Here is a 12672-nt window from a genome sequence, read left to right as displayed (position 1 = left end):
CTGTCATTGAGAGCAGTGTAGTAACAGGAATAATTTTGCATGCATGAAGGTATAAAGTATGAGCTTACTGGCCTTCTAATCTATTTAGCATAATGAAAAGAAAGTTGATTTTACTAAATCCTTGCGTAAAGCAGTTTACCAGGCTTAGTCAGTTATATTTACCTTACTACAACCTGTCCCAGAGGGTGTTTTTAATCTGTTGCTGTGTAGATAGTCTGCTTAAGCTTTATTTTCACCTAAAAGTGAAGACAAGGAGTTAAAAAAAGTTACTTAATTTGATAATTTATTATGACTGAAAGTTTATTAATCTCAACAATACTGGAAACTAACTTTTCCTTCAATAACCATGACTCTAACTTAATTTCTCTTTTATTTTGTTTTCCTGCCACACTGGGCACATACTGCTTGTATTCAAGTTTAAGTGTGTTCAGCTTAGCTGTGAAACCTCGTGTGTAGTGATGGAAAAAGGTTCATGCTCTTGGATATTGGAAAATGAAGGAAAGTTTGTGCCTTGTCACTCTGGGATAATACACTTGGAGGGAGCAAAGCAACATCTTTGGCTTTTTGATCCAGAACTTGTGCAGGGATATTGTGGCAGCAGCTCTAATTGAACTCAGTCAAGAGAAATTTCCTCTCAGAGTTCTGCTGTGCAGTTGTTATCTCTAAGCTGATCCAAAGTTCATTATTTTTGTGGTCACTTGATGCCATTTAATTCAGTTAAGGTAGAATACTTGTCTTAGGAACCTTTAAAGATTTCAGTTGCAGTCTCTGTTCCTTTCCTCAGCTCCATCAACTTAGAGATTGTGGCATTATCTCTGCAGAAGACAACTCAGTGCTGTTTCTTCCAGTGTTGATGTTTTAAACACATGAAGCTGCAATGAAAGATGTCAACTGAATCATCATCCTCTCGTTTTTCTTCTTCCATTTCATTTTGCCACTGGAATCCAGAGGGGGAATTATTGTGACCTGTATAAACTTCTTGCCTGGGAATTCTACTTTAGCAATTTTGTGGTCTCTTTCACTTCTAGGCATTTTTCTCAATGATTGAATATGATTTTACTTACAGAAATGATTCCTAGCTGAGATGCAGCACTGAGTTTTCTTCCCTTTCTGTCTCTTGTGAGAGTTATTGCATCATTCATTACTTCTAAAACATCCATCTATAGGATTAGTCTTCACTGAAAAATTAGGAATATGTGATACTTAATAATCCAGAACAGGCACAAATCCCTCTTTCTGGTTCCTAAAAGTGTCAACATAAATCTACTTGTCAGGACTATTTTCTTTGTCTGTGTTCCCTTGGAGTAAATAATGATAATAGTGATTGATACACTTTTATGCTTAGGATTGGTAAATGAATTAAAGTAAATGATGGGCTTGTAGTGAAGCTGAGCTCTAGGTGTCCTGTCATTTCTTTGGGTCTATAACCCACACATAGTTTCACAGCTATGTTTGTACTTCCAATGAATGCCTGTGTGGTCACAAAGTTGTGGTTTAAGGGTAGCATGGGGTCTCCTTTGATTATGACTAATATTTTGATGATGTACTGCTGAGTTCTTGCCTCCTGGAATAGGCACTGTCAGCTCAAGTCTCCAAGGGAATGATACCAATGGACCTATTCCGTGTACCAGAGCAGGTGGTGGTTGGTATTCAGATTCCATCCCACCCCAAGAAGGATGTTTTTGTTCCAAAGTAATGTTTGTTGCACAGATGAGTTGCTCAGCTCCATCAGCCTCTGCCTGGGGTTTGAATTACAGTTTTTCCTGGTTTATAGGGACCTGGTCACGTGAATCCATCACTAAGAATCATAAAATCACAGAATGGTTTGGGTTTGAAAGGGACCTTAAAGCCCATCCCATTCCACCCCCTGCCATGGGCAGGGACACCTTCCACTAGCCCAGGTTGCTCCAGGCCCTGTCCAACCTGGCCTTGGACACTTCCAGGGCTGGGGCAGCCACAGCTTCTCTGGGCAACCTGTGCCAGGGCCTCACCACCCTCACAAGGAAGAATTTATTCCTAATATCCAATCCAAACCTACTCTCCTTCAGTTTGAAGCTATTCTCCCATGTCCTGTCATTGCATTGTCTCGTCAGTAGTTTCTCCAAATACTCAAACAATTCTGAGAACCAGCAGTGATAGCACAATCCTACCCTGTCCCCTTTTCCTGCTTACATATGTAGGATACATGAGTGGCTTCTGGGCAGTTGCTTGGAAGAGATGGATTGCTTAGAGAGTGAAAGATGCTTTTATCCCAAAGCAGTGGCTGAGTCTGACCACCCTTTTAGTATTGTAACCTCAGGGCAATTCACTCTTAGTGTCAGAAGAGCCCTGAAGCAATCAGCACTGATGCTAATTAATAACTGCAGAGTATTTCTGGAGGTACTTAGGAATAGCTTAATGGAGTAGCAGGAGCTCTACTTCCTTTCCCCCTCTTTCTTAGTCCTGTTTTGGGCCTATGAGACAAATACCTTGCACTGAAGCAGTAGAACAGCATCCTGTTCTTGCTCTGTAATGTTATTTATGATCAGTGCAAATTGACATAAGCATACACTGTTCCCCCAAGAATGGTCCTACACTGTTCCTGTTTCCTCCTATCTGCTCATACCAGCATTTGTGCAATCTCCTGGTGAACCAGATTGCACAAGTGGCTGTAATTAAAATTAATCTTTTTTGTTTTTGTGCAGTCAAAACTTGTCCACATCAATTCTCTATTGTCCAACCCAAAAAAGAAAATGTGTTATTGAGAGCTGTAATGAGCAACCTGATCTAATTTTGAAGTAAGCCCTTCTCTGAATGGAAAGCTGGACTAGGTGACCCTAGAGGTTCCTTCCAAACTAAATCTTTCTGTGATTCTCTGACCTTTGCAGGACAATTGGTTCTTTTATTGGTAGTGCCAGTTGCTACTGGCTTAGAGTGACCATTAAATTATGGCTGAAAGAAAAAAGGTTTTGCATCAGCTGTTTTTCTCCACTGAGAAGAAATGGAAGCTGTAAATCTGTCTTGGACACAGGAAATGAGATGCCTTTATTTAGGATGCTACTGAGAGTGTTGGTGATGCCCTTATTCCATTGAGGATGCTGATGTGACCTGCAAGATGTTTGTCTCTTTGTCTCAATCAAAGCACTGTTCCACTGTAAGCTGGGGGCATGTCCAGCACAGGAACCCTTAGTTTTCCTTGACCATACAGAGATTTTTTGCACAAGTTCCAGCCCCAACTCTTCCTTGCCTTAGAAATGAAGGCTAATTGTTGTTTGTCCTTCATTTATGGCTTGTACATGAAGACTTCTTCTCTGCACAGTGTGTTAAATAACTTATACATTCTGTTTAATCTGCCAATATCTCATGTTGCCTTAATTTGAGAGTAAATGCACACAGCTCCTTTGTAAACCCAGCATATCACCTGTTGTTCACCAGAACCCTGTCTGTCAGAGCCTGCCTTTGGTAGTAGGGGTTCTGGGCTCAGTTGTCTTCCTAAGACAGCTTATTGTGTACCCAACTGGGGGTTAGAATGATGTGCACCCCTGTTCTACAACATATTTCTAGACTTTCTAGACAGAAAAAGTGATGCTTCACCTGCTGTTGAGCTAATGTATCTTTAAAGAGTTTGTTCTCTTGAATACACAGGGTGATGATTGTCCCTGAAGAGATTCCAAGCTCCTACTCCCAATAGACAACTGGCCAGGATCTGAAATGGAATGGTGTCTCTGTTGTTGACACCATTCACATGTCAAACACTTACTCCTCTGTCCTCATCTGGAAAAAACCACCAACATAAACCCCAAACCAAAATGTGAACTAAGGTGTATATTGCCACATACTGTATTTCTATTTTCTGTTTTCTAATCCTTGTATTTGTGTTCTGGAAAAGCAGCCCAGCTAGGGGAGAGGGAGTTGCCAGAACACAGCACACAGACTGCACCCAGCAAGATCCAACGCAGGAATTGGCTCCAGGTAAGAAGCAGTTGGAAAGAATGGGTGTTTGAACTCATCCTTAGGTTGTAAATAATTTCAGGAGAAGTTGTTTGCAACCTGTAGATAGGTGGGACTCCCATAGAATCTGAGTCTTGGCTTGGTGGGGTGCTGAGTGACAATGTGAAATAATTCTGTGGCCAGTTTTGTGTCTACTTTGAAGCCTGAAGAGGCAAATCTCACTGAAAGGGTCTGGTTTCAGTGACATCTGTCACAGAAACTTTTGTGGCTTGGACATGATTGACTCAATGTGTCCTCCAGCAGAACAGCTGTTGCTGGACATCTCTGATGGCAGCCTCCAGTGCAAAAGATGGAGAAACTCATTTTTGAGAGACATCCCTGCCTGTCAGTGGTGTTCTTCACACTGCAATAGGGTTGAGGGACACAAAAGTGTAATTTGCATAGCTTAAGTTGTAGTTTGTGACAAATTCCTGTAGATCATAAGAGAGGAAAATGCACAGAGATGAAAAAATATCCTGTATATAAGAAATGTGGAGCCATTAATTACATAGTTGTTGGTTCAGTGGAGAAGCATCAATGGTCTTTTTTTGTTTTGGCCTAAAGAAGGATTTGAGTTAACCTGTCAAGGAGTTTGGCTTAATTAACAGAACAAATGGGAATTCTGAAGAATGGAGACATGTCACCCAAATAATTACCCTACTTGATTAGCAGTTGGCCTGGCTGTCCAGTGGCTGGGGATCAGGGTCTGTGTCACTGTGGATCAAGTGTTCATGCCATGCAGGTTTGCTTTTCTTCCAGCAAATATTGCACATTCGAGCTTTTAGGCTGCATTACTCTATTTATCACCCTTACTGCTTCAAAGTTGAGTTTAATTAATTTTCTCAGCTGCTATTACTCCCAGTAGATCACTGCTTACACACTGGCCTGTCAGGACTTGTTTGCTAAATTTGCCAAATGTGTAGAAAGTCATAACCTGTGTCATTCCAGTGAAGAAGGAGGCACATCCTCTGACTGGATTGGAAAGTTAGCCAAATGTAGGCAGCTATACTGAAAACTGGCCACTACTTGGGACTAGCTTAGGATGAAACCTTAAGTCTTTTATCCAGTTGGATGGGAAGATAGCAGTTATCCTAATGAACAACTGGAATTATTTAGCTAAGGAAATATGCAACCACTGAGTAAGATGGAGGTTGTGCTATTCAGCAGTTTACTTTCCCAGGGATTTTCCCTGTGGGTTTTTTGGATAGCTGGAGGACCCAGCAATTCATGTCCAAAACTGCCAGACTTGGGCTGTGCTAAGGTGTGTTCTGAGGGGGGAGGATAGACTTGCTGAAAGAACTCGGTCTGTCAGAAGCCAGGTTGCCTTAGGAAATTCCCTCTGGGACATCTCTGCCCCTGGCACTTATAAAATTGTAGAGGAGTGTGTGAACAGCAGATCATGAGGTTTAATATCACTACACGGGCTTCTGTGTCACGTTGCCTTTAACGAGACTGTCCTCTTGCCATTGTTCACTTAGGAGACACTGGGACAGCAGCAGCAGGTCAGGAGTTTGACCGGGGTGGTTAAACTATAATTTAGAGGCCCAAAGGTGAGCTCAGGGAGGACAGAAACCTTCTCTGGAACAAAGGGGAAAAGCAGTGCTTGATGTAGGCATTGTTATGTAAAATGTGATGATTATTCTAGCACCAAAGACATCTAGTTTCTTTGAATGCTTCTTTTAACAGAAAACTGTGGCAATTAAAACAGAAAAAGGGGGTAAACTCTACATTAAACCATCTCTTCAGTACTCTGAGGATTTTGAACCTTATGAAAGCTTGACCTTGGAGACAAATGGTGATGATCCTCTCCATTACTCCCAGGTACAATTGGCAGTTGCCTTCTATTCTATTCTATTATTCATGGTGGTGTCATTTGAAATGTGAAAGGGCCCAGGGGTCAGTCTTGACTGGTGCGTCCAAACCCAGAATATAGTGGTTCCTTCATTAGGTCATTCTGCATTGTTGAAATGTGAGATAAAGAAGGAAAAAAATGAAAAGTAAAGCTCCTTTTGAAAATCTGATCTCAGTCAGCAACACTGCAAAGCATTAAGTCCTGTTTTAAAGAGGTAGAATATTGTCCCTGTTGGACTGAATCAAGGTATTCCCTGCAAGGAGCCTCTTTCAGTTCATGGCTGTCCACATGAACATCACTCTTGGCTGTCAAGTTAGAGAAGGCTGAAACAACAACTTTTTCTGGGTTTAGGTTAGTTTTTGAGTAATCATGCTAAAATTGTTGCATGTAATTGTTTTATCTAACAAAAATCAGACTAAAGTTTTAAAAATATTCAAATCAATACAGTTGCTTTCCATCAAGGGTTGTTTTTGTATGGACTGTGCAGCCTCTTCTTTGATTGCTAATTGCAGTTTGTTCTGGCACACCTCATGAATGTCCTGTCCTTAAAAAAGATGAATAAATGAACAAAAATTTATGGTTGTTTTTCTGCTTAACCAATTAATGACACCAGTAAAGCTGTTGTGGGTAGTGGAGTACCATCTATCTATGAAACTGTCTGCAGATCTTATCACTGACATCAGACAAAATTCCCAAGCATATTTTCTTAGCTTGCACCTGTCTCTCTTTCCTATATTGCTCTTGAGTTTGTGATTATTTTTTTGCTCTACAAGCTGGTAACTTGTTTACAGTGATGGATATTTATAATCTTTAATAATTTTAAACTAACCCCCCCACTTTTCTTTTTATTCCAGATGGAAATACTTTTTGATTTTCCTGAAGCTATAATGTGTTTTCGTGAATGTCTTGGTACAGTGCAGATGCATGAGGTTTCAAACTAAAAGAAAGGCTGTACCATTTCCTGTCAAATACCTAGAAATATTAGTCTAGACTGTCATAAAGACATGCTCCATATCAAGGCTCAGATTGCTTATAAACCCTCTTTTGAACCTAACTTTGCCTGCTCTTTGTAATATGCATCTGTCAACATGGATTTCCTAACAAGTGTAATCTGTAGCAGCTCAAAGCTTTCATTGCAAACTGAACATACACTGTCACAGTTCATTAGTACCTGAAGTGGCTTCAGGTTTTCATTTTATGTAGTTTGCTTACCTATATTTATCTCAAAACTCTAATATCAACAAAACAGGGGGGAAAAAAGCATGTAAGAGATGCAAGGTCTTTTCCTTTTGCTTTCATAAAAGCACGCAGCTCTCCAGCATCATCTGTGCTGTTTGTGGCATATAATGAGAGAGGCAGGGCAATTTTTTCCACAGCAAGTTTAAAAATAGATTAATTTTTGCATAAAATCCTGTTACAGTGTGTCCACTTCAAAAAATCTGTGCAAACTGGGAGCTAAACCCATTAGATCACAACTCTTTTCTGCTGGTTTTTGAAGTACAGATGTGTAGAAGGCAGGACTATTATCATCTATCTAAGTGCTTATAAAGAATTTGATATTACATGATATTGGCAGTCTTGTCAAGGCATTTGGAAATTCTGGATTGCAGCTACTCTTCAAATAGAAAGAGACTGGACATATATATGCCCTTGCCCCCTCCATTACTCACTTCCTGTTTGCAACTTATTCCTAAAAAATTGATTTTGCACATAAAAACTCCTTGGCCTACAGAATGTTCCTGCAAGGATACTGATGAGGAGGGACAAAGGAGTTGTAGGATGAGTTTTCTTTACAAACCTTATCAAAGGATTGAAGACACAACCTAGGAATATGAATATTTTTAGCTGCATCGTGGCTTTGAGTTCATGAGGACGGTTTTTTATCTCCTGGGGAGGAAGAGGCAGCCACACTGGTTTATTTTAAAATACATATTTGAGCTTTTCTGACAGATCTGCTCTTATTGTACCAGGAATTGAGGAGCAGCTTGCAACACAGTGTAGAAGAGGAAGGGATGGAAGAAGACTCTCTTAGTGATGGCTCTGACTCTGTTGAAGAGGATGTGTTTTCAGAGCCATCTCCCACTGAGGAAGAGATTTCAAACTTTGAAGACCTTCATTTCCATGGCAGTAGGTCACTGCAGAAAGAGGTTTCTGAACATCAGGATGCTGGGAGATGGTCTGGCCTTGATTGTGGTGCCCTCACTGTGCTGGAGTCCAACCAGGATCAGAGCAGTGAGTCTCTGTGTGCTCTACCCTGCTACAGTACTGCAATAATGATTCTCTGAGAGCAGTGTTTTTAAGGGAATGGCTGGCTAATCATTGGGGGTTACTCCATACTCTCATTTTAATCTGCTGATTTGGAAGATTTGCATCTTCTTGCTACTTTATTAAGAATTCTTTTTCAAACACGAAGATATAACCCTAGTTAATGCCCTGCATCACCAGGTCTAGACACTTGAACAAATATTGTCTCAGATTGTCTGTGGGATTTCTCAAGAAATTACTATGTTTTTAATAGGTTTTTGAACTGTTTTTGCAGTAATTCAGGCAGCCAAACCTTCCCAGTCTCAACTTTATTTTACATCCTGAGTGCTGGATACTTGTTGTTATAGTATGTGCTATTTATCCTTGGTAAATAATATGAGCCACTACTTTTTGTGTCCTTTGGAGACCTCAATATCCAAACCCACAACCAGTCACTAGGTCTCTAAGGTATTTAGCTTGTCAAAGGTGAGGAGTTCAGGCAGAAACCAGACCTAGACTTACATTCACTATTTCTCAAAATTCCCTCCCACTCATTTCAGGTTCAGTAATTGGTTTTGGTTGTTGGTTTTGTTTATTCTTTCTTTTCCTTATTCATAATTGATTGCATAAACTAAGAGGAACAATCTTTGAATAAATTGAGCAGAGGATTGTTCCTCTCATTATCATTGATGTGAATGGAGTGTGAATGGGGAGGGGGCAGAGGAAGAGATAGGAACAAAGGATGGAGCTGCAGTGAGAACAAGATCTTTGGGAAAGTATATGATTTTTTGTCTAGATAAAGGTTTCAAACCTGTAAACAATGGAGGCATTAATAATTCTCAAATAAAAAAGGGAAGAAGTACTTAGATGAACTACACTAGGCAGCCCTCTAAATAAGACAAGATTTAATCAGTATTTTAAGAATTTATTTTAGTGTAATGTGTTAACAAGTGACTCAGGAGTTCATTTTTATTTTGGCTTTTCTTGACAGTAATGCAGGTAAATACCTGGTAGAGATGAGATCTATTGGTAAACTGGAATAATATTTTTATTTTGTGTCACTTAGTGCAAGCCGTGCTTCTGTATCAATAGAACAATATCAATGAGAGGGAGGGAGATTATCACTTTAACTGTGCCAACATAATTAAAGCAGCAAAACCTTAGCAGTTAGGATCCAATCATTTTTTCCCAGGATGACTGCTCCTAAGTAACTTCAAAGTTGATTATTTCTGTTTCCTTTTGGTGTTGCAGAAGTGAAGCCAGTGCGAGTTCTCTCTGCCAAAAGAAAGGACAGTGCTGAATTGTACATTCCTGTCAGACCAGTCATGGTGAAAAACAAAGGCACTCGACCACTCTCTGCTGAGTTCTTGCACCAGGAAAGACACGAAAAAATTTGTTCTAGTAAGAAATAAGAATATATGATGTCAATAAGGAGAGTTTTCATGCTTTTTCTGCCTCTGGCTCAGATGCAATTTCAGCACATATCTGTCATTATGTGATTTTTTTTTAGCTGTCCCTCTCCTGCCTTTTTTTAGTTGTTTTTAACAACTTGAGTGTTTTCACTTCAGTAAAATTGTGAGAAGATCCAGTGCCTGCATACTTTAGTCTTCTGTATCTTTACTGTCTTCCTTCTCTTTTTGTTTCCACAGCATAAGACTTTTTGCCTCTGCCTTTCAGTCCTTGCACTTTGCTCTGTGTTTCCCACTTTCCTCATGGAGATCTATTCCCTATGGTGTTAATGGAAGTGTGTCTTCTCCACATCAGCAGTTGATGCTGATGTGAAAGATCTTAACCTGATGCATTTGTAGCAATAAAAATGGCATATTTTTTCCACAAGAATAAAGGCATAGCTTTCCACAGCACAACAAAACAGCCCTGTTGCTGCTTGGGACTGTACTGGAATTACACCTTGAATATTGGAGATCAGTCTCCAGTGCTGGGTAGATATGCCAGTATCCAGAACCATTCTGGAAAATATTTTTCCTGGACTGAAGAACAACATTTTGCAGGCACTGCTGCTTATCCTAAAAATCTGCTGCTAAAATGTGGTCTTTACCTGGGAAAAAAACCAACAACACACACCAAACCCCAAAACTAGGGCTGAAATCATGACTGCAGCTGTATTTCAGTGCAATCCTAAACAAGTCTGATGAGTTTTGAAAGGTCTGAGATGAAGTTTTCAGACATGCCTTACTTTGTGGTTCAGATGCTCTTTTCAAAAGAGCAAAATCCACTCGTGTCCCAAGAAAGCAATAAGGCTAATGGTTTTGAGAAGTCCAAATATTAGTTTCTTAACTGGCAGAAAACCAAATGGAGGAAAAGAAGCTAATTCTTTTTGGCTTCAGAATAAATCCCCTTTGTAGCTTCTGAGACCCTCACCCACCATCTGTCTGAGCAGATGCTTGCTTTGACTGCTTCCCAAAGATGTGTGCAGCATTTCCTCAGGTTATAACAGTGCTTGTTGGAACTGTTTCTGCCCAACTACCACATTAAAGCTTTAATTTCATTTCAGGGGGATGATATAGTACAGAAAAGTAAACAGGACTTTATCCTGTCCCTGTTTTTGCAAAGATGGATTAATGCTTGTTGAAAGGTTTCGTGTGTGAATGTGTAAGGAGTGTGAATACATGCAAATCTCAGCTCAGGTTTAATTTCTTGTCTTTTCAGGGTAGACTTCATGTTACTTGCATCCACTGCACTGTACTCTCCTGCTTAGTAAACCTCCCTGCAGCATTGTGAGCTCTCTGAAATATCAATCTGTTCTTCAATATTTCCACTCAATCTAAGTGTCTTTACAACTTCAGTCTCTTTTCTTCCCTTGACTTTCAAAGCCCTCAGCTATAACCACTGTGCTTCTCTTTTGAATATAACCACTGTGCTTCTCTCTTAGTCCAATCTCAGATCATCTGTTGTTAAATTTTATTTCCTTTCTTTTAAACCCGTTTATAGGCTGTGATGTTTCTATTTCTCCTTGAAGTTTGGGAAGATTGGGATGTATATGGGCATTGTGATGACTACTTAAGTCATAAGGTGACTTATTCTGCCTTGCAAATAGCAAGTCCTGGCTCCCCTTGTTTTGCTGGAAGACTCTGGGGATTCCTCCAAAGTAGCTGAACACCCCAGTTACACTGCAAAACCCTGCTGTGCTTAAATTATATGTACTTCTCTTTCAGTGGACTATCACAAGGCAATTCCACTAAATACCAGAACGAAGCAATCCAAAACCATAAAAATTATGTTTCTCATTTGTCAGTTTTCCTCTTGTTACGATGCTGTTTTAACTGTTGTCTAAACTAGATGTGAATCTTAATATAAAACCAAAGTGGAGGAATTCAGCCTCACTTGGGATGGTTACTGCAAAGCCCTGTGTCAGTAACTGAACTGGATGTTTCAAATGGATGCTGCTGTGATGTTCCATACCTGTATGTCCAGGCAGATAAATGTTTCTTCCCTCTTTTGGTGGCAGGACCCTTAAGTCGACCAGAGAGGTCACTGTCAGCCACTCGGAAGAACGTGTGTGAGAAGGATCCTGATCTCTCGGTTTCAGCTGTGGTTCAAGCCATGAAAACTGAGAATGAAGCCTTGCAGAGGGACCTACAAAGCTCCACAGGCCCTGAAAAGGTGTGGAAAATACCAGAGAGAGCTGTTTGATCGAGTAGCAAACCCCCCATGACTTACAATCTCTTACACGTTGTGTATGAATGGATGGTGATGCCTCTTAAGTGTAATTGAATTTGTATTATTCTTCCATAGGGTTGTTTTCTTTAATCTGCTTCCTCAGGATAGCATCCCACAGCTCTCTCTTGATTATAGGGATCACTGAGCAACTGATAGACCAGCAGTGTGATGTGTCTATACAGTCAAGTGCACAGCTGCAGGCCCAGTTGAGCCATTTTCATCCTGGAAGCTTCTTAAACAAGATAATGTGTGACTTCTGTACCAATAAATCCTACATTCCTGTGGGACTCATTAATGTGGGCACTCTTCCCTGTTAGTACAGTGTCATGTACACTGCTAGATCTTACTGAGGAGGAGCTGGTATGGGTTTTCTGTGTGTACATCTCTTATCTCCAGCAAGCGTGTTTAAAAACAATTAAAAACTCATCTTAAAAGCAAGAAAATCAATAAAAACTAGCAAAAATGTGGAGTACAGGCAGAGAAAGAGCATTGTAAGAAATTTAGCAATTTTCCTCTGTTTTCTTTCAGGTAGTCACTGATAGTTCTGTATTTAAAAAAAGAAATAATTTTTTTATTCTAATAAAACTGAGGGGTTTGGGGATTTAAAAGTGTTTGTGATCCATTTTTGGAGAAGGAGTAAGTCAGTAGACCTCTGCCAGAAGTTTGGCCAACCCTGAGTCTCATCAAATGTACAGAATGAGAATTTTTTACATATATATTATGTATATATCTAAATATGTGAAAGTCCTCAGAATATGCTTTTATGTTACTTTTCTTCCATGTAGAAGATCAAGCTCCAAGCTCAGCTCTTTCATTGCAAATCAAGACCAATTCTGTTAAATGTGCTTTAAATCAGTACAGAATTACAGATGAGCTGGGCCCAAACTCTTATTTATTCCAGAGATGCAGACTGATGCTCATTGGTATGT

At 40.0% G+C, this 12672-nt stretch overlaps 1 protein-coding gene across 7 annotated transcripts in view; it reads left to right on the top strand.

Moving 5' to 3' along the window:
- Nucleotides 1–12672, top strand: part of KIAA0556 (KIAA0556 ortholog) — a 55841-nt gene that overhangs the window by 3828 nt on the left and 39341 nt on the right. For 4 of the 7 annotated variants that reach the window (XM_027654980.1, XM_027654984.1, XM_027654978.1 and 1 more), the window contains exons 4-8: nt 3869–3951; nt 5656–5790; nt 7792–8053; nt 9317–9466; nt 11532–11686. In XM_027654980.1, the coding sequence (XP_027510781.1) occupies nt 3869–3951; nt 5656–5790; nt 7792–8053; nt 9317–9466; nt 11532–11686 (785 nt within the window). Of the gene's footprint in view, nt 1–3868; nt 3952–5655; nt 5791–7791; nt 8054–9316; nt 9467–10962; nt 11096–11531; nt 11687–12672 lie in introns of those variants that run through there. The other 3 variants (XM_027654983.1, XM_027654981.1, XM_027654985.1) reach the window with 3 other exon arrangements.

The sequence above is a fragment of the Corapipo altera genome, unplaced genomic scaffold (assembly GCF_003945725.1).
Source record: "Corapipo altera isolate COAL_440 unplaced genomic scaffold, ASM394572v1 98, whole genome shotgun sequence".
Taxonomy (NCBI): Eukaryota; Metazoa; Chordata; class Aves; order Passeriformes; family Pipridae; genus Corapipo; species Corapipo altera.
This window is presented reverse-complemented; position numbering and strand designations above follow the sequence as displayed.